At 40.3% G+C, this 23165-nt stretch overlaps 2 protein-coding genes across 5 annotated transcripts in view; both read right to left on the bottom strand.

The window, feature by feature from the left end:
- LOC115215609 (PAN2-PAN3 deadenylation complex catalytic subunit Pan2) overlaps positions 1 to 12951 on the bottom strand; it is a 69572-nt gene extending 56621 nt beyond the window's left edge. The window contains exons 1-4 of one of the 4 annotated variants that reach the window (XM_036506069.1): positions 12775 to 12951; positions 11924 to 12047; positions 4643 to 4894; positions 806 to 975 (exon numbers count right to left, since the gene is read on the bottom strand). In XM_036506069.1, the coding sequence (XP_036361962.1) occupies positions 806 to 975; positions 4643 to 4885 (413 nt within the window). In that variant the 5' untranslated portion in view covers positions 4886 to 4894; positions 11924 to 12047; positions 12775 to 12951. Of the gene's footprint in view, positions 1 to 805; positions 976 to 4642; positions 4895 to 11675; positions 11871 to 11923; positions 12048 to 12774 lie in introns of those variants that run through there. The other 3 variants (XM_029784831.2, XM_029784832.2, XM_036506070.1) reach the window with 3 other exon arrangements.
- Positions 1 to 23165, bottom strand: part of LOC115215459 (organic cation transporter protein-like) — a 463156-nt gene that overhangs the window by 377577 nt on the left and 62414 nt on the right. The window lies entirely within an intron of this gene.

Here is a 23165-nt window from a genome sequence, read left to right as displayed (position 1 = left end):
TATTCTGTGCTGATGAAGGGAAACAACCTGGAAATCGTGATACACAGATATTGTTTTGAGCTGAGTGTGGGTGCTAGATTCCCTTGTTTGAAAATATAAGGACACAGATCATGTCGTATAGCCAGCTGGAAGCAATGTCTCCTGGGGCTAAATTACAACAACATTTGTCCTAAACCAGGACTGCCATGTTATGTTGGCAAACAATCTTTACTCCAAAGATGTAATTATACATTGCTGAATATCTCTCTGTCAAGGTCAACTTTGCCTTTCGAGGTCAATAGAATAAGAACAAGTTGGGTACTATGGCTGATATATTTGACTAATTCGCTCAGTAAAAAATCTTAGACCTTGTGCCTATGGCAAAAACGATTGTTAAGCTGGTGTTTGGAACATTAATTAACATGAAATTTTGATGGATGGTTTTAATTTAGATAAGTGGTTCCCAAACTTTTCCAGCTGTCACCCCCTTGGTACCTGGGCCACATTCTTAGTGCCCCTCCCACTCCATTCACCACCTCAAATGCAGACCACTAACTAAAACAAATTCAAAACAACTGTATTTCACAAACTGAACCTAATGAACCCATTATTTTGTTGTTTTTACATCCATTGACCCTTTTTTTGGCTATCCCATTTTTCTTCAAGCCCCCTGGATCTTTCCACCGCTCCCAGGGAGGGTGGCAGTACCGCCCACTTTGGGAACCACTGATTTAGATAACTTTAAAACAGAAAGTTGGCATGACAGAACCAGATGCAGCTGCAGGTGGGTTGGTGTAAAAAGGGGTAAGAAAAAGGGTCCACACACATGTAGTCAAACTGCTTCAGTCCTGTTCTCATTGAACATCTCAGATTATTTCGGGTAAGGTAGAGACAGCCTGTATCCATAGATAGAATCTGACGAATTTCATCTGTTGAATGAACTTGAAAGGAAGTGTATTTTTCAAGCCCAGCACCATAGTAAGATGTGACATGACCCTGGAGAAAGAAAAGAAAAAGGAAAACGAATCTGAGGTAAGGGGAAAGACAAATACATTTATTTTTTTTTTTTATTTTTTTAATTTTTTTAGTCATTTGACTGTGACCTTGGGACTTATTCTTTGTAAGCCTAGGACTTATTGACCTCTTTTGGCAAACCGCTAAGCTATGGGGACGTAAACACACCAGCATCGGTTGTCAAGCGATGGTTGGGGGACAAGCACAGACACACACATGCATGCATATATATATATATATATATATATATATATATATATATATATATATATATGTTATCATCATCATCATCGTTTAACGTCCGTTTTCCATGCTAGCATGGGTTGGATGGTTCGACCAGGGTCTGGGAAGCCAGGAGGCTGCATCAGGTTCCAGTCTGATCTGGCAGTGTTTCTACAGCTGGATGCCCTTCCTAATGCCAACCACTCCGTGAGTGTAGTGGCTGCTTTTTATGTGCCACCGGCACATATATATATATACATACACACACGAATGTGGCTGATGTTAGTACCCACTGACTGGCTCCCATGCTGGTGGCACATAAAAAGCACAATCCGAATGTGGCTGATGCCAGTACTCCCTGGTTGGCTCCCATGCCGGTGCCACATAAAAAGCACTATTCGAATGTAATCAATGCCAGGTCCGCCTGACTGACTCCTGTGCTGGTGGCATGTAAAAAGCACCCACTACACTCTCAGTGGCTGGCATTAGGAAGGGCATCCAGCTGTAGAAACATTGTCAAATCAGATTGGAGCCTGGATCAGCCGCTGGCTCTCCAGACCTCAGTCAAACTGTCCAGTCCATGCCAGCATGGAAAAATGGACATTTAACGATGATGATGATGATGACGAAGACGGGCTTCTTTCAGAACATAACGACAGATGAAATACTGCTAAGCATTTCATCCAGCATGCTAACGATTCTGCCATCACATCACCTTTTTAATAATAATAATAATAATCCTTTCTACTATTGGCACAAGGCCTGAAATTTTGAGGGGAAGAGTTAAGTCTATTACATTACCTGCCAGTGCTCAACTAGTAATTATTGAATTGATCCCAAAAGCTTTGGGCGAGCCAAGCTTTGCAAAGGAAATTTAGTTTGATAGAAAACCCATTGGACTGGCTGTACTGATTCTGTTGCACCTGATGTCTCACCGATTATTTTGAAGGGTTGTAGAACCACCTTTGTACAAGGTAGAGTGGCTATAATCTGGAATTACTTCAGCTGATTAAACAACAGTTATGTATGTATAAACAGATAATATTTACATATTGATAACACACATGTGCATGTGTGTATATGTTTTTTTTTTTTACTACCCACAAGGGGCTAAACACAGGAGACAAACAAGGACAGACAAACGGATTAAGTCGATTACATAGACTCCAGTGCATAACTGGTACTAATTTATCGACCCCGAAAGGATGAAAGGCAAAGTCGACCTCGGCAGAATTTGAACTCAGAACGCAGCAGCAGACGAAATACCGCAAAGCATTTCGCCCAGCGTGCTAACGTTTCTGCCAGGTCGCATGTGTGAATTTTTGAGAACATCAGAAGAAATGTTATCAACACTTTTTATGTTTTAGCACAAAGCATTCACACTCAAGCCTTGTGAAAATGTGTAGAATAGACTACATGGCCTCTCTCTCTCACTCACTATCTGTCTGTCTGTCTGTCTCTCTTTCTCTCCCCTGCCCCCAGTATAAACCAAAGAACAACTTGACATGTTACACTTGGTTATTGCCAGCTCATCAGGAGTATCTGCTTTGGCTGCCAGTTGGTATCATCTCTTTATTGTTTACACTAGTTTTGCTTTTCAAAAGGTTTTCACAAAAAAGCTTCCAAGTGCAGGCATGGCTGTGGTAAGAAGCTTGCTTCCCAACCACATAGTTCTGGGTTCAGTCCCACTGCGTGGCACCTTGGGCAAGTGTCTTCTACTATAGCATCGGGGTTGATAAAATTAGTACCAATTATGCACTGGGGTCAATGTAATCGACTTAATCCCTTCCCCCAAATTCGAGGCCTTGTGCTTCCAGTAGAAAGGATATTATTATTATCATTAAAGACAGTGAGCCGTAAAAATCATTAACATGTCAGACAAAATTCTCGGCGGCTTTTCACCGGTTTTTACATTCTGAGTTTAAATGCCACTGAGGTCAACTTTGCTTTTTTCTCCTTTTGGGGTCAAAGCAGAGAAGGGTTTTGTGCCAGCAGTAGTTGAGTACCAGTCAGATGGTCCTAAGTGTGTGTGTGTGAATTTGCACTTTGTTTGTATCTCTTTGTTTTGACATTGTACAACAGTTGTAAACGAGTGTCACCAGCATTCAAGCAGTGTTGTTCATTTTCAATCTTTTGAGAAATAGGCACAGGAGTGGCTGTGTGGTAAGAACTTTGCTTCTAAACCACATGGTTCCAAGTTCAGTTCCACTGCATAGCACCTTGCCCAAATGTCTTCTACTACGATCTTGGGCCGACTAAAGCCTTGTGAGGAGATTTGGAAGATGGAAACTGAAAGAACTTTCTATATATATGTTTACATGTCTTTCTGTCTGTCTTTGTCTCCCACCACCACTTGACAACTGGTGTTGGTGTGTTTACGTCCCCTCCCCATTACTTAGCAGTTCAACAAAAGAGATCAACAGAATAAGTACTGGGCTTAAAAAAAAAGGAGAAAGTATTGGGGTCAATTTATCTGACTAAAATTCTTCAGGGCAGTGCCCCAGCATGGCCACAGTCCAAAGATAAACCATATCAGGCCACAGGGAAACATAACCTTGCTTGCAAACAGGTGAGTAGTAGTGGCAGAAGAGCATCCAACCCTAGGAAATCTGCCTCTACAAATCCTGTCTGACACATGCAGGTATGGAAAATCATCATCATCGTTTAACGTCTGCTTTCCATGCTAGCATGGGTTGGACAGTTCGACTGGGGTCTGGGAAGCCAGGAGGCTGCATCAGGCCCAGTCTGATCTGGCAGTGTTTCTACAGCTGTATGCCCTTCTTAATGCCAACCACTCCGTGAGTGTAGTGAGTGCTTATTACGTGCCAGGCGAGGCTGGCATTGGCCACGATCGGTTGGTGCTTTTTACGTGCCACCGGCACGGAGGCCAGTCGGGGCGGTGCTGGCAACGGTCACATTCCAATGGCTCTTTTACATGCCACCGGCACTGGCAACAGTCACGTTCGGATGGTTCTTTTACGTGCCACCGGCACTGGCATCACAACTACAATTTCCATTGATTTTTGAGTGATTTCGATTTTGGTTCGGACGCTAAAAGGACAATGATGATGATGAATTCAGAAAGAGCAGATTCCTGTAAATATTAGTAGCACTGTTACAACAAACTGTAAAATGCAGCCAGTTAGTCAGTTCTGGTGTAAAGAGCTTGAAAAAGCTACAAGCATTGGTATCTTAGCAATTATCGTTAACATTCAATTTACTCTGTCAAATGTGATACTTATCTAATCACATTGTTAATTTATCATGCATTATCTTGTAACTCTGAAACCTGAATGATGTGATTGTTTAGTTTTAGAGTGACATTGTAGGGTAAGTGTGAGAGGCTGGATCTGGCCAATTTTAACATAAAACGGGGAGAATATTTGGGCTGGATATGGTCAGTTGAAATGCTAAAGGTTTAACTTACCCCTTGAGTTCCCATCCACAGAAGTTCTTTGGCAAGATCAAATGAGAGGGAAGACACTCCAAAATGATGAGCATCGGCCAGCACGCTGTGGGTCTCTGAAAACTGGACATCTCCGGAATTGTGATGTTCGGGCTGATACAAGTTTTCAGAATATCGAGTTTCCATTAAGGAGGTGTCAATAGGAATGGCTGTACTTGTAACAACACTGTTAGGAAAACCAACAGAAACACCTGGGTATTCCATCAACTATACCTGCAATTTGAGGAAAAAAAAAAGAAATTGGGAATTGGTAATCGTTATAGTGAAGTAGTTGATGTATGTTGTATTTATGTTGGGTGGTTGATTTCTAGAATCATGCGTTTACATTGTTTAGAGAGAAGATAAGAGAGAGAGTTAACACAAGAGGAGCAGGATGAGTGCACATACTAGGCTTGATGGCATGTAATGAGTAAAAAAAATGATAAACACACACATACAGAATGAGGGAGAAAGGGTCATAGAGGAAGAGAGGAAGGAGTGAAGGACAGAGTATTTATGGAAGGCATTATACAAATGAGAAATAAGAAGTTGTTTTCTGTAGAGAGAAGAGTCCAACAGTAACCATCATAGTTATGTTTGAATCTGCCAAAGTTCATTAAGAATGAATACGTAAGTCAATATTTTGCTTTCATCATCATCATTTAATGTCTACTTTCCATGCTGGCATGGGTTGGATGGTTTGACTGAGGACTGGTGAGCCAGAAGGCTGCACCAGGTTACAAATCTGATCTGGCAATGTTTCTTATTTCTTTATTGACCACATGGGGCTAAACATAGACAAACAAGGACAGACAAAGGGATTAAGTTGATTACATTGACACCAGTGTGTAACTGGTACTTAATTTATCGACCCCGAAAGGATGAAAGGCAAAGTTGACCTCGGCAGAATTTGAACTCAGAACATAATGGAAGATGAAATACTGCTAAGCATTTTGCCCGGTGTGCTAACATTTCTACAGCTGGATGCCCTTCCTAATGCCAACCACTCTGAGAGTGTAGTGGGTGCTTTTTACATGCCACCGGCATGGGAGGCAGTCAGGGGGCACTGGTGTCATTATTTAATTTTATTTTAAGGTAATTAATAATAGTTTCAAATTTTGGCAGAAGGCCAGCAATTTCAGGGTGAGGGGTAAGTCAGTTACATTGACCCCAGTGTTTAGTTGGTACTTCTTATTTCACTGACCCCGAGAAAATGAAAAACAAAGTCAGCCTCGACAGAATTTGAACTCAGTAAATAAAGCAGGACAAAATAACACTGAACATTTTGTCAGTGTGCTGACGATTCTGACAGCTTGCTGCCTTTAAGATGATAAATATTTATTAATTTGAAACATGTATTCATTTCATCATTTAGTACAAGCACCAAGAAATTTGATCAAAGTTCAATGGTGATTATTGTGTAGGCCATATTTTCTGACAACCCATGGTGGCAAAAGTATATGACTAAAGTCACCTGTCATATGATAGGTAACATTCCAGTAAGTGTTAGACCAAAACAAATTTGAACCTAGCACCACTTGCTCTAGAAAATGGTTTTGCTCAGTGTGTAGTAATGGAACTAAGTAGGAACTTGATATTATGTGTTTAGGGAAGGTACTGGGCAGACACAGAACCAAAAGCTTTACATCATTTGATACAAGAGTTATTGAAAAGAGGAACTGTTTCTTGGGAATGTAGAGATGAGCATTTATTTATTTATCTTTTACTTGTTTCAGTCATTAGACTGCTGCCATGCTGGGGCACTACTTTGAAAAAGTTTAGTTGCAGAAATCAACCAGTTGTAACTAGTACCACTGACACATAAAAGTCACTTGTGCCAGTGACACGTAAAAGTCACTTGTGCCAGTGACACGTAAAAGTCACTTGTGCCAGTGACACGTAAAAGTCACTTGTGCCAGTGACACGTAAAAGGCACTTGTGCCAGTGACATGTAAGAGGCACTTATGCCAGTGACACATAAAAGGCACTTGTCTTCTATCCACACTGCTAGTCATGTTGCCCAGAACAAACAAAGACACTGCAGAGCAGTGAGGACTAATCTTTTGTCTGGTAACTAACAGAATAACCTCACCAGTGCTGGTGCCACAATTAAATGCACCAAGTCAAATAGTGGGTGAATGAGTGGAGAAAATGGAAGGTTGAGATCTTTTAGTTTTTATCATCATCATCGTTTAACATCCGCTTTCCATGCTGGCATGGGTTGGACAGTTTGACTGAGGACTGGCAAGCCAAGAGGCTGCACCAAGCTCCAGTCTGATCTGGCAAGGTTTCTACAGCTGGATGCTCTTCCTAACACCAACCACTCTGAGAGTGTAGCGGGTGCTTTTTACATGCCACCAGCACAAGGCCCAGTCAGGCAGCACTGGCTTCAACCAAGCTTGAATGGTGCTATTTACATGCCAAGATGTGACAACTAACAACTCTTCTAGTGTTGGTACCATGACAAAATACACCTGATATAGTGTTAAGTGGATGGTTGTAGGATGGGTACCTAGTCATAGAAACCAAGCCCAAAAGGGAAGAGATAAGTGAGGTGTGGCCATCCAATACGTCAAGAATAAAAACTGATCTGTTACGAGTGGGACAAAAAGGTATGGAAATCCATGATTGCTTATGACTGTAGGTAAGGCATATGAAGATGACCAATGGCCTGAGGAGAAGCTTGGGGTGAGGCTGGGAAGTCGGAATGTGGGGCAGTCTGTGTGAGGAATCAAGGAAGAGGCAGGTGGATGTGTGCTGTGTGCAGGAGGCTAGGTGGAGGGGCCATAGTACAAGATATGTGAGGGTCAAGGGAAGAAGGTATAAGTTGTGGTGGTCAGGAAATAGCAAGGGGACTGGAGGTGTTGGAGTTTAGGTGAAGGAAGAAATCAGTGAGAAGGTGGTGGAGGTCAGGAGAAAGAGTGACCACAGTGGTGTTAGCATTTGAGGAAGAAGTGGTGAGGGTGATTTGTGGGTATGGTCTGCAAAGTGGAAGAGGGATCGCTGAGAAAGGGTAGTTCTTTGATGAAATGGCAAATGAGTGGGACTTACAAAAGGTAGATGAATTGGTTTTGGACATGTTGGGGAAATGGATCCAGGACTTTGAGGGGAAATGGAATTGGAGAGAGAAATTCAGAAGGAAGGATGCTGCTGGAGTTTTGCAATTGAGAAAAAATTGTGTGTGGTGAATATGTGGTTGAGGAAAAGAGAGAAAAGGAAAGTGACTTTCAGTGCAGGAGGGAATGAGATAGATTGATTTTGTGTTGGTTGGCAGGAAAAAGAGAAAATATCTGAGAGATGTGAAGACAATACCAGGGGGAGTTGCAGCACAGGTTGGTGATTGCTGACTTGGATAAGAGGGAAGTTAAAATGTGTGTGAGAAAGGGAACGGTTGAGAGGAGGAAGGTGTGGAAACTGAAGGAAGAAGAAACAAGAGTAAGGTTTGAGGAGAGAGTTAGGGAGTTGGTAAGCAATGATGCACCGGATGTGTGGAAGTCCTTTAAAGAAGGAGTACTAAAGGGATGTGACATAGTGTGTGGAAAGACGAAGGGTATGAGGGATTTAGGAGATACGTGGTGGTGGAATGAGGAGGTGAGGGATGCGATAGCGAGGAAGGAGGAGGCACACAAAGCTTTATGTAATAATAGGACTGAGCAAATGAAAGCCAGGTATAATAGCATGAAGAATCGTGCAAAGAGGGTGGTTGTGAGATCTCTGTGGAAGGAGGCTGAGGAGAAGTTGAGTGGGCTGGATGAGAACCTAGATAATGTTTAGGTTTATTAAATCAATGAAAAAAGATGGAAGAGATGTTGAGGGAGGAAGATGCATGAGGGGGAGTGATGGAAGGTTGAATTTTAGTGAGAAGGACAGAGGAAGAGTTTGGAAGGTGCATATGGAGGGAATTATGAATGGGATCAGAGGATGGAAGTTGCTGTGGTGAAGGGGCCAGTGGAGAGGGTTAGTCGAGAAGAAGTAGTGGAGGCAATGAAGGAAATGAAAAGAGGATAGGTCCATCAGAAGTAAGTGTGGAAATGATAACTGCAAGTGGAGAGATAGGGATTGTTGTGATGATGGAGCTCTGCCAGGGTGTGCTGGATGGAAGAGGAATGCCAGATGATTGGGCACTAAGTGTGGAGGTACCGATCTTCAAGGGAAAAGGGGATGTGATGAGTTGTGGAGCAAATAGAGGAGTAAAGCTATTGGAATATGCAATGAAGATAGGGGAAAGGGTGTCGGAGAGGAGAATTTGGAAGGGATGGATGTGGATGAGATGCAATTTGGTTTTATGCCAGGAAGGGGGACAATAGATGCAATGTTCATTGTAAGGAGATTGCAAGAAGAATACTGAAATAAGGAGTTGTACATTTGGTTTGTTGATCTGGAGAAGGCATTTGATAGGGTTCCATAGAAAGTGATTGAGTGGACATTGAGGAAGAGAAGTGAACTAGGGGTCATAGCGAGGCCAGTGATGAATTTGTATGAGGGGGTAAAGTCAAGAGTTAGAGATGGACCAGAGCTGTTGGAAGAGTTTGCAGTGAAAGTTGGTGTGTATCAGATCAGGGATCTGTGTTGTCACCATCATTGTTTGCAATAGTGGTTGATGTGGTGTTGGAGAGTGCAAGATGATGGAGATACTGTATGCAGATGAGCTTGTTCTGATGAGTGAGACAATGGAGGGATTGAGGGAGAAGTTTTGGAAATGGAAGGAGGTGTTTGAAAGCAAGGGTTTGAAGGTGTACCTTGGGAAGACAAAGGTGATGGTGAGCAGGGTGGAAGGAGAAGTGTTAGTGAATAAAGTGGATCCAAATGGTGTATGCGGGAGGAGGGTAATGGCAAATGTGATGTTGTGTACGAGATGTGAGAAATGGATTCCTGGTAGATGTATGTAAATGAAGAAGGTGACCCCAAGACTGGTAAGAGAGTTTGTGGAAGATGTCAGAAAGGAGCTGGAGGGCTGGCAAAGTCAGTGGAAACACTATGTGATGAGGTGGAGATGGTGAAAGTGTTTTGTTATTTGGGAGATAGGGTGGATGTGAAGCAGCTGTGACAGCAAGAGCGGGACTTGGCTGGGTGATTCTGGGAATGTGGAGTGTTGTTACATGGGAAAAGGTTCTCATTGAAGATGAAAGAAGAGGTCTAGAGGAGTTGTGTGAGAGCTGCAATGCTGTATGGGAGTGAGACATGGTGTCTGAGCGAGAGAGTGATGGCAATTTTGAGAAGGAATGAGAGAACAATGGTGAGAGAAATGTGTGGGGTGAAGCTGTTTGATAAGAGGAGGACTGAGGACTTGATGGGGATGCTGGGTTTGGAGGAATTGGTGGAATGGTTGGCAAGGGTGAATGGAGTGAGGTGGTATGGGCATGTGTTGAGGAGGGATGAGGAGCTTGTTCTGAAGAGGGTGAATGTGTTGGAGGTAAATGGACAGCGAAAGCCAGGTGAACTGTAGAAAATGTGGAGAGGACAGAAGGAGGAGGAGATTGGGAGGGTTGGCTTGAGAAGGGAGGAATGCCCAATACTGGGCAAGATGGTGTGAGGGTGGTTGCTATGGCATTGAGGTAGATCTGGCCACTCCTTTTAACGAGGACAAAACCTGAATTCAAAGTGATGGATGATGATGAAAGAGAGAGAGAGAGGAAGAAAGTGAATGGAAAGAAAAGGAAAGACAGCAATACATGACAACATTATTCCATCCAGAAGATGGGACTGTGAAGGTTTAGTAATGTTAATGATGAATTCAGGAATTTTACTATTCAAAACAAATTGCAAGGAATTCACATAAAAATATACGAAAAAATAAAAAGGGATCTTAGTAAAATAACACTGTTGTGCAAATAAATAAATGTAAACACTTAAGTATAAACAAGAGTCCCAGGAGTGAAAGTACAGCAATATAATTTGTTGCTAATAGGCTTTATAAATTGTTGTTCTCTGAGTAGAAGCAATTAAAACTGATCTCACTACTTTACTGAAACTTATTTTGACATTAACCCTGGCGAGATGAAAAGCAAAGTCTACAACTTTGGGGTGCAAGCTCAGATCTTTTATCTTTCACTTGCTTCAGTCACATGACTGTGGCCTTGCAGGGGCACCACCTCGAAGAATTTTAGTCAAACGAATTGACTACAGTGCTTATTGTGGTTACTCCTTAAAGTCAGGTACTTATTCTATCAGTCTCAGTTGCTGAACTGCCAAGTCATGGGGTACAAGCACAGACACAATGACATACATAAATACCTATATACACAAGTCTTCTTAAAGTTTCCATCTACCAAATCCACTTACAAGGATTTGGTCAGCCTGAGTCTATGGTAAAAGACACTTGGGCAAAGTGCCACACAGTGGGACTGAACTCGGAACCATGTGGTTGGGAAGCAAACTTTTTACCACACAGCCATGCCTGCCCCTATATGTTGAACCCTAAATATCAATAGGTACTTGGTATGTTGCTCTATTTCTTCTTGCCACCCGAACCTTTCCTTTTAATTAATGGATTTAATTTTTTTTTAACGAAGCAAAAATGGCCAATAATTGCAGTTAAACTTGTAATAATAAAGCAGAAAAGTTATAATGATGTTCAAAAGTCATTAGCTGGGATTTAATTAAACTTTGAACAATATCAAAGTCAATAGGCAGAATGCTAAAAAACAGTGGAATATGGAACCAAATGCTTTGTTACAACGTGGCTCCTAGCTTTACTGAATACAACCCATGCTGTAATAGAATTTGTATCACATCTAAAATCGATAATAATAATGATGATATTTTGGAGTCGATTTGATTGATCGATTATACCTGCCCACTCTAAAGGAATTGGTCTTGTAGTTGGTTAGAAGAAAGGAAGGCCGACTTTCGGAACAGATACCACTACCCCATGAAGAAGAAATTAGAACTGAGATGGGTAAGAGAGCAAAAATGAAAAAAAAAAATTGAATTTTTTGGGAAAAAATTCTTTGAGAATCGTAATTCCCGGAGCATTGAAACACAGGAATAGTAAAATAATGAAGGAAACAAACACCCAATTTCTTGTTCTTTTCCCTACTCCATGAAATAATGATAGCTATTCCGAAAGTCCGTCGAAAAACTATGAGGTGCCCGATAAGAAACAAGTAGAAAGCGGGGAGATAGTAAAACGTCGATATGAATGTATCAATAGAGATATTGTTGCGTCCGTTTCAGTTCTAAGTTCAAATCCCGCTGATGTATATACTTGGCCTATCATACTTTTGCGGATGGGTGCGGGTGGAGCCGATAAGTGTCACTAACATAACTTGTTCACCTTCGCAAAGTTGGCCTTGTGCAGTCCTCAAAAGCAAACCAAAACAAAAATATTGAAGTAGATGCAAAACTTTTGATAAAAGGCGGATGTGGCGTCTGACAGTTCGTAGCTCTGTTTAAAAAATAGAAGGGAAAGAGAGAAGGAAATAATAATGATAAAAAACCAAAAACACTTGAAATGAAACGTTTTACTCCACATGTTGATGTTTGTTTAACTCCTTGCAAACATATGGAGCGAGTGACGAGGATGGGAACGGCGGTGGATTTAGAAAGTGGTGGCCACTTTAAATAATAAAGAATTAAACAAAAACAGAAGTAAGAGTATATTTGATCGATAAGATGAAAATGGGATTCAATAACTGAAAAACAATCACCATATCATCTTGCTATATCATTTTATAAATATATATAAAGAAGTTGTGGGTTATTTTTATAAGTTAGAGAATAAATAATTTTTATGAAGAAAAATGTCCAAAACTGGGATTCTATAAAAATAGCTGTTGCTCTGAAATAATAATTTATTAGTGGCGGGGCAAAAACAGTAAATAAATGTACAGCTTCTTTTTACAAGCGCCAATCCTAATTTTCTGTTGACGAGAATATTCTACCTGAGAATAATAATTCAAGTGAGAGTCATGCTTTCGAACAAGGAGACTCGAAAGTTAAACTAATACATTGATGAAATAATAAATAAACAGAATAAAAAATACGAATAAAAACAAACATGCGGATAAGGAGGGATTATATAAAATAAACATTGTACTAAAAGTTCAACGGGAATATACACACACACATATATATGACTTATATATATAAATGGTATTCTTTTTTTTACTTACTATAGATCGGATGCAAAGTTTTTTTATGTGTATGTGTGAGTGCGTTGGATTAGCGGTATTGATGTGAGGAATATGAAAGTTTGTTGAGGGGAATGAAATGTTATTAAAAGTTGGGCCCGAGTAGCGCCATTGTTGTTTATCAACAGCTCGGGGAACAACACACTCACAGTTCACTCCCTTGTACAAGACCAGCCGCGTTACAGTAACCGACCGATTATCCGGCTTCCAGAAATCCGGGAATTCTGTAAAGTGGAAACTCCTTGCGGGCCAAGCAGACAGCAAGAGATCCTTTCAGCCCAGTGCTTCTCAACGGAGGTCCATTCGGCCGCTGGGGTTTCATACAAGGTTTTGTTGTTAATATTTATATGCAATAAATTGATTATACCTCTACAATACACGAAATATTTAGAAAAATTTTTAATACAGTTTCTGATAATACTTAAATGTTAAAATCACAACAATTAATTATTTATATCAGTCTTCCTTTAGCTTCCATATGTCACCAGACGAGTTGACCAGAATATGTTCTTACAACATTGGATCATTTAGTTTTTATTACATAACACGTATATATATGATATATGAATAATACAAAACCACATTAAAATATAAACCCTAAACAATAGTCATAATTCTTCCATAATATAAGTTTCCACAGAGAAAGGCAAAGAAAATGGGAAAGGGGGGATAAAAAAAGGGAAAGAAGATGAAAGAAAAAAAGCATCAAGTGCTTCCATTTGTCGAATACCATAAGGCTCAACGGAACCTACCGAAGCGAGCCAGCCCGCTCACCCCACGGGTGATGGCGAGACTAAGGCGTTGGGAAAGTTAAGCACCCTCACAGGCATCTCCTAAAACCTCTGCAAGGCGAGCAGCAAACGCTGACAAGAACTTCGCGGTTAGTGGCCCAGTCCCTCCGAACGTCTCAGACACTACCGGCTCGATACTTCGGGGTTTTGTTCCATTCGGCTGCGGAAGCAGTGACCCCCCCCCCTCATTTACTGCAGCATCCAAGATGTGGGAAGGAGCAAAAGAATCACAGACTGCGGCGTCCTAGATGAGACACCTACCTCTAACCCATCTGGTCTCTTTCCACCACTTGTGGATAATCCCGCCGGCTTCAGAACTGAGGAGATATTAATCGAAGCCATGGCCCTCTTAATGATTAGGTTTAGCTCAGCGTGACGAGCGAAACGACCAGCATTTAGGCTGTAAGACAGACCGTGAAGACCTGTGGGATTGAGGGGCCTACCACAGCGATATCTCAGTCTCCTATGGACGTCAGTACCCTCTCTGTGTGCGATGGCGGTGCACAGTTCATCTAGACTGAGAAGATCTCCAATGTTGGCCACAGGCAGGGCATCAATCCAGTCCCCCGAGAATTTAGCACTAGCTGAAAGTAGGCGACAATAACAAAATACGATAGGATTTTCTAATCATTAAATGGCTATAAGGGTCCATCTGAATAAAATAGGAACCAAAGGGGCCCATAAGTAGAAAACGTTTGAGAACCACAACTTTAGAGGAAGAACTCCCATCAACGAAGTGTTTCGACTCTTTCGATCCCCAATAAACTCTACCCTATATTGATCAAATAGATTATTTGCGAAGTTGGATGATTGGTATACGGTGTGCTAAGAATAGTTTTTCCCCTTTTTGTTCTTTTTAATTCTTTCAAATGTGTTTTGTTTTGTTTTGTCCAATTTTCTGATTTAATTTTGTAAAACGGAAAACAGTCTATTTTATAACGCTATATTTCTGTAAATTTGTAAATATATTTAATGAATATCTTCCAGAAGTCGCAAAAGAAGTCTATAAACTAATAATAATCTTTATTAATTTACAATAAGTCAATTAATAAAGATTAAACATACACTGCTTTAGAAGTATATTAATTAATTTGTACCTGCATCTGTTGAATAAAATCATGTTCTCAACTTTCATTCAATTCTCATCTTTTAAATTGTATAATATACCTACATGATACGATATAATGTATTTTAAGAATTTTGAGCGGCTTATTAAATACCAGAGAGACCCTGCTTTACAACTGTATTTATTTTGAATCTCTTAAATACAATTGAATTCTTTTGACTTTTCATAGTTTATTCAAAGTATAAACTTAAACTGTCTTCAGAAAACCGGAAAATCTAGAAATCCGGGACACTTCTGGTCCTAAGCTTGCCGGATTATTGGTCCGGTGCAGTCATGAAATAATACTAATAATTTGTTTATAAATTTCTTAAATGAATTAATTGATCGTTTTTTTCTCCCAAAACCTCTCAACCCGAAACGTTAAGATTAACGTATTTTGTCTCTTACTAAATGAACAAAGTTAAGATATTTTCGAAGCAGTATTATCTCCCTTGCACTTCGCTTTCTTTTCTTTTTCTGTTAGAGCTGTGTCAGGGACGCGACCCACATTTTATGACACTTTTAAAAGACCTCGCATATTACCTCATTTTTCTCTTATTATTTATAAAATATAGGTACAAGGTGACCCAAATTCGGGGTGTGTTGTAGTAGATTTAATCGATCGTCAATACTTAACTGCTATTTTTATCGTTGAAGACAAACAACAGGGGTGTGATTTCAACTCAGTATTAAAATATAAATTATTATTATTCATACACACAACAGATTAGACTGTTGGAAAAGAATAATTCCTAACATCGGGCTACAACAAGTAACCTTAGATGCCAAGAACCCTCCTAAGTATCCTAGCTATCCCTAATAACAGTTTTCTGGAGCTTGTACCAAACTGGGTTTTATGCCTATTTCCTCTATCCATTTGTTCAGATCTTTAGGGATATTTCCCAATGCACCTATAACTACTGGGATACATTTTACCAACACTTTCCATTGTCTCAATAAATCAATAGCTAGGTCCTGGTACTTTGCTATTTTTTTTATACTTCTCATATTGTTTTCATCATTTAGAACTGTAAAGTCATTATCTGGCACTTTCTACTCTCTTGATCTACTACTACTACTACTACTACTGCTACTGCTGCTGCAACTACTACTACTACTACTACTACTACTACAGTGTCTTCGCAACACCTAGAACAAAGAAACTCTCTGTGTACATTGGTAGGCCATCAAAATAAACACATCAGATTGTTCATTTATAAAGTCATGTAATAGAAAAAAAGGAAAACAAAGAAAGCAAAGAAGAAAAAAAATAAGAGGGGAAAAAAAGGAAAGAAAATTCACAGTGACAATGCTCTTCCCAATACATGTGATTTACCTGTTAAGACAATCTTTTGCATTTCTTGTATGCTTGCTGGCCACCTTTCCTGTCCCAGATCATCATCAATATTCTTCTTATTCTTCTCCTTCCCCTTTTCCTTCTTCTTCCCCTTCTTCTTCTTCTTCTTCTTCTTCTTCTTCTTCTTCTTCTTCGTCTTCTTCTTCGTCTTGTTCTTGTTCTTCTTCTTCTTCTTCTTCTTCTTCTTCTTCTTCTTCTTATTCTTCTTCTTTGTCTTCTTCTTCTTCGTCTTCCCCTCCTCCTCCTCCTCCTCCTCCTTCTTCCTCTCCTCCTCCTCCTTTCTTCTTCTTCCCCTCCTCCTCCTTCTTCTTCTTCCCCTCCTCCTCCTTCTTCTTCTTCCCCTCCTCCTCCTCCTTCCCTCCTCCTCCTCCTCCTCCTCCTCCTTCTTCTTCTTCTTCTTCTTCTTCTTCCTCCTCCTCCTCCTCCTCCTCCTCCTCCTCCTCCTCCTTCTTCTTATTCCTTTGGGGTTAATAAGGGCCAGTTACACACTGGAGTTGAATTTATTGACTAAACCTTCCCCAAAATTTCAGGCCTTGTCCATTTAGCTGAAGGGATTATTATTGTTGGTGGTGTTATCATTACCTAGAAGTTAGTGTTTTGCACTCACAATCGCAAGATCCTGATTTCAATTACTGGACTGGGTGGTGCATTGTGTTCTTCAACAAAACACTTCATCTCACATTGCTCTGCAATCACTTTGGCACCTGTTCAGGTAAATATCTATTTGATGGAGGGAGTGAGATTATGTGCAGCATGAACATTTGATCACTATAAACAAATCTTTTGTACAAGTTGTTTGGCAAAAGCTGAACGCTCATATGTTGTCTTCAGCAAGAGAGTCCATCATCCCTTTATTTCTATTATTATTATTATTATTGAGTGAGAGAGCAGTGCTTGTCATCAACGTGACACTGGGGTAAAATATACGAAGCCCAGTATACCCATCATGACTCCCCGTCTGATAAGGGTACATCAGGCACATGCATCACAACCATATGTGTGCGAGATGGTGATCTTATATCAAGATAAACAGCACATGACCTTGCAGGTGGGGCCCAGTTAGAATTTTCTTCTGGCTGAGTAACCCATCCCGCTCAAAAGGTCCCTGAATAAGGATTGTTTAAGGATGTTGAATGAACCACCCATATTTCCAAATGTGAATTATTCAACCCCAAAGAATCCTTCTCAACACATGGCTATGATGCTCCCCCACTACTTCTGCTCCCCCACTACTTCTGCTCGTGGCCAGAGATACACATATTGTCAGCCACTAAGGGACATGCTCAACTGGTTAAGGTCAAACAACTGACAAGCAAATCTGAGGTATTGAGCAGAATATTTGCTGTAGCCCATCTTTTATACCAAGACATTATTATTATTATTATCATTATTATTGTGTTAGATATTCTTTGCTTCAGCTCATAAAGGGTTAATTGTTCTTGTTGAGAATATGTTGATTGATATAATTTTAGGAGTATATTTCATTAAAGAAGGATCTGTACTTCATTGTGTAAAAAAGCCAGGCAATAAGTGTAGGCCCTAAGATGCATCTTTCTCGCAATAAAAATTTCACCATGTAAATTTTAATATTTAACCCATTAAGTCCCACTGTCCTATAAATAGGACACTAAATGTGAACATTAAATAAGCTATATCACATTGTCTCAGTGTCCTATTTATAGGACACAGAGTATTTCCATTTCTAATTGAAGCAAAGGAGTCTTAATAATAATTTTTTTCATTTTAACCTATTTTCAATCATCTGTAAAAATTTATAAGTAATATTCAGAAATTTAAGTACTGGTGGACTTAATGAGTTAAAATCATGGCCACAGCAGAACATGAGCACTAAACTGTATGAAATGGTGGTGGAGGTAATGATTCGTTTAAGAATCTCTTATTTCAACTCAAACATCACCATTGCTAGCAGCGACAGAAAAACAGACATATGAGAACAACAACTGTAACAAAACACCATCAACACAAGCAACAACTATAATAAAGTAAATGATGGGGGGGGGGGGCTACTCAGTGGGGAGGCGATCTTTTGCGGGCATGGTAGTGAAATCAATGAAATATTTTTCCCTCTACCTAAACAAGGAAGAATACCTGACACAGGTGGCACAACTTGTAAAAGTGAACAGGTGAGTCTGAGTTGCCATCCCAGCCAAGGTTTTCAGAGCCAATGACCATAAAACAATACTTTATTATTGTGTGTCAGCAAGACTCAATGCCTAGAAGCACCAACACACATCCAGCTGAAAATGACCCTCAAGAAATTTGGGAAGATATACATGTGACCAGAGCAAGACAGTTTTGGAGTATGAATGTCCTTTTCACAGGTAAAGCCATTTTGCTGAAGCACACTAATAGTTCCTCTACAGAGCCCTCTACCCAGCCTATTTAAAGAGAAAGACCTGTCACATTAAGATAGAGTGAGATCCACCAGAATTAGATTGTCTTGTGGATCTTGGCCTCCGTTGTCTTGGAGGGAAACAATATTCTCCTTGATGTAAAACCATGAGAGTGGGAGTTTTGATTTGGGACCCTATGGACATTCTCCCTCCAGATCTAAATTGAGGATGTGGAAAGGATCTTATTCACTTACCCAATGGAGTGGAGCTGCATGTTACAACTGGAAGCAGAAGGCCAAAATGCCATTTGCATGGTTCTGAAAACCACTTAAAAGAATGCAACTGTGCCAATGTCACATAGATGCACCTGTGCCAGTGTCACATAAATGTACCTGTGCCAGTGACACATAAATGTAAATGTGCCAGTGTCACATAAATGCACCTGTACCAGTGCCACATAGCAGCTGTGACTGTGCCAGTGTCACATAAATGCACCTGCACCAGTGCCAGTTCCACATAAATGCACCTGTGCCAGTGCCACATAAATGCACCTGTGCCAGTGCCACATAAATGCACCTGCGTCAGTGTCACATAAATGCAACTGGGTCAGTGCCACATTGGTGCACCTGTGCCAGTGCCACATACATGCTCCTGTGCCAGTGCACATAAATGCACCCATGTTGGTGTGCTGTAAAGAGCAGCCAGTACACTTTGTAAAGTGGTTGATGTTAGGAAGGGCATCTATCTATAGGAACCATGCCAAAACAGACAATGGCAGCTCCTTTGGCTGACCAGTTCCTGTCAAACTGTCCAACCCATGCCAGCATGGAAAAACAGACATTAAATGATCATGGTAATCATGATATATATGCTGATACACACACACACACGCACACATGTACACACACATAGATACAAACACATGCATAGACTGACTCATATATGTGTGTTTTCTGTGTGTGTAAGTACATATATGTTCATTTATGCATATGTGTGTGTGTGTTTTTCCCCTTTTCTCATTGCTTGTGTATTCAACTTACTTGTTTTCCTACTTCATGTTGTTTGCAGTTGGTGACGTCCTGTACCCATATATATATATATATATGTATATATATATATATATAACAATTGCAGCGTGGAAGGTGTTTATGAGCCATTTAAGAAACACACAAAAGCCGTTCGATTCACTTCAACATTTAAGTTTAATTTGTCAAAATATTTTCGTTGCTAAAATCCGCGACCTGTTCACTGACAAAAATCCGTGCTGCATCTTGTGCTGCAGCACGGATTTTTGTCAGTGAACAGGTCGCGGATTTTAGCAACGAAAATATTTTGACAAATTAAACTTAAATGTTGAAGTGAATCGAACGGCTTTTGTGTGTTTCTTAAATGGCTCATAAACACCTTCCACGCTGCAATTGTTTTCGTTTCAGCACACGATCTCAGATCAAATTACTTGCTATGCGAGTACATCTCCGTAAATATATATATATATGCATGCACATGTATGTATATATGTGTGTGTATACATAAGTATGTGTGTAAGTGTGTCTCTATATGTACATGTATGTGTATGTATTGTTCTCTTCTTTTTATTGTGCCTCTCTCTTATTTTTTGTATTTAATGTGTGTGGATGTGGATGTGTGCTATATGTGTGTGTGTGGATTTGTATGTCTGTATCGAAAATTTTAGATGTGATTGCAGTGTAACCTAAACAGGCTTTATGCTAACAATCTATAAAGAAAGGATAACATTTTTCAGTGACACTCCGTTTTTTATTTTGTACTTAAATCCAGTTTAAAAAAAAATTAGACATGCCTCAACTTGCATTCACTTCTCTGTAATTGTGTGGATATATATATGTGTGTGTATGCATGAGTGTTTGTATGTGTGTGTGTTTGCATGCTTGTGTGTAGGACAAAGAATGTATCAAAAGAAAAACATGTTTTTAATATTACTTTTAATGAAGGAACTCAGTTATTTTTTTTATATAAAAAAACCATTCATAAGTTGAAAAAAAAAACATCAAAGGAAGATTAACCGAGAAGTTAGTTGTGTGGGTGGATGCTCAGAGAGTGTTACCACTAGAATAAGAATAGCCTGGGCAAAGTTTAGATAGCTTCTTCCCCTACTGGTGACAAAGGGTTTCTCGCTCAGAGTGAAAAGTAGATTGTAGGATGCATATATGTGGCATGCTGTGCTTACCTTGGGTCGTAGGGCAACCTGCTGTGCTTGAGGAGACTAACTGAGTGAAGTACATAAACATTACAATAAAAATCCAATGGAAATTGTAGTTGTGATACCCGTAAAAAAACTATCCGATGCCAGCGCCGCCTTGACTGGCATCCATGCCGGTGGCACGTAAAAATCACCCACTACACTCATGGAGTTGTTGGCATTAGGAAGGGCATCCAGCAGTAGAAACACTACCAGATCAGACTGGAGCCTGGTGCAGCCTCCTGACTTCCCAGACCCTGGTCAAACCGTCCAACCCATGCTAGCATGGAAAGCGGACGTTAAACGATGATGATGATGATGATATATATATATATATATATGTTGACACACACACATAGGCACACACACACATGCATAGACTGACTCGTATATATGTGTGTTTTTTGTGTGTATACATATGTATGTGTGTAAGTGTGTCTCTATATGTATATGTGTATGTATGTATTGTTCTCTTCTTTTTATTGTGCTGCTCTCTTATTTTTTGTATTTAATGTGTGTTATGTGTATGTGTATGGATGTGTGCTGTGTGTGTATGTATGCTATATGTGTGTGTGGATGTATATGTGTGCGTATGTATAAGTGTTTCTTTGTGTATGCGTTTGTGTGTTTGTGTGTATGTTCGTAAGACACCCACCTACATCTGGACAAAGAATGTGTCAAAAGAAAAACATTATTCAAAATTACTTTCAATGAAGTAACTTATTATTTTTATATAAAAAAACCCGTTTTATGAATGGAAAAAAAAAACCAGTCACAAAACAATTTGTAAACATCAAATCATCCAAGTGGAATAAAATTGTCACAAAAGTTATTCCTATTCATTTTTTTTCGAATATTCATTACTGTAGCAAAAGTTCACTATTTCTTTTATGTACATTAATGAAAGCTTAAAATATGTGAACCACAAATCTAACCATCCGGAACGCATACTGAAAAGGATCCTAAGAAGCATGAGTAACAGAATATTCAGACTATCCACAGATAGAACAGAAATTCAACATGCATGCCGAGTATTACAGCTCAGCACTAGCTAGAATGGGATGTGAGGATAGAATCGTGTATGTACAAAAGAGGAGAAAGAAGGCTCGATAACCAGGGAGCATTATTAATAGCTGAGATAATAATATAAATAACCACAGAATACTAGAACCTAAAAAAAAAAAACAGTAAATGTGATAGGAAGCAAATTGGGAAAAAAGAATCCTATCACTAGAAAGGATAGATATGAAACAGAACCCATGAAACAACAACCAGGAGTAAAAAAAGAAAGGAACTGTTAAATGTGGATGGAAATAATAACAAGAAACATTGGAAGCAGATAAAACAAGATTCAGCGACAGATAGAAATATTAACCCAATAGATATATTAACAGAAATAGAAAAATAAGGAATGAAAATATTTGTACCTGTGCCAGTGCCACATAAATGCACCTGCGAGAGTACCACATCAATGCACCAGTGCCAGTGCCACATTGGTGCACCTGTGCCAGTGCCACATAAATGCACCTGCGTGAATGTGAAACATAGGTGCACTTTTGCCAGTGACACATAGGTGCACCTGTGTCAATGTCACATAAATGCACCTGTGCCAGTGCCACATAGGTGCACCTGTGCCAGTGTCACACAGATTCTCCTGTGCTAGTGCTACATAAATGCACCTGTGCCAGTGCCACATAGGTGCACCTGTGCCAGTGCCACATTGGTGCACCTGTGCCAATGTCACATAAATGCACCCATGCCAGTCCAAATAGGTGCACCTGTGCGAGTTCCACCTAGGTGCACCTGTGCCAATGTCACATAAATGCACCTGTGTCAGTGCTACATAGGTGCACCTGCACCAGTTCCACATAGGTGCACCTGTGCCAGTGCCACATTGGTGCACCTGTGCCAGTTCCACATAGGTTCACCTATGCGAGTGCCACATAGATGCACCTGTGCAAGTTCCACAATGATGCACCTGTGCCAGTGCCACATAAATGCACCTGTGCCAGTTCCACCTAGGTGCACCTGTGCCAATGTCACATAAATGCACCTGTGTCAGTGCTACGTAGGTGCACCTGCGTCAGTGTCACATAGGTGCACCTGTGCCAGTGATACATAGGTGCACCTGTGCCATTGCCACATAGGTGCATCTGTGCCAGTGCCACATAGGTGCACCTGCGCTGGTGCTGTGTAAAAGCACTCAGTACACTTTGTAAAGTGGTTGGCATTAGGAAGGGCATCCAGCTGTAGAAACCATACCAAAACAGACAATTGGAGCCTAGGCAGCTCCTTTGGCTGGTCAGTTCCTGTCAAACTGTCCAACCCATGCCAGCATGGAAAATGGACCCTAAATGATGATGATGATGATATATATATTTCGGGTGTGGAAGCTAGGTTTAGAATGAAAAGGCTTTAGAGTAAATGTAGCAAAGACCAAAGTTCTAGTAAGTAGGAAGGTGAACACCCCACACACTCCCCTATGTAGGTTGCCCTGCTCGATCTGTAGAAAAGGTGTAGGTAGAAACTCCATAAGATGTACCCAGTG

Source organism: Octopus sinensis, linkage group LG9 (assembly GCF_006345805.1).
Source record: "Octopus sinensis linkage group LG9, ASM634580v1, whole genome shotgun sequence".
Lineage (NCBI taxonomy): Eukaryota > Metazoa > Mollusca > Cephalopoda > Octopoda > Octopodidae > Octopus > Octopus sinensis.
This window is presented reverse-complemented; position numbering and strand designations above follow the sequence as displayed.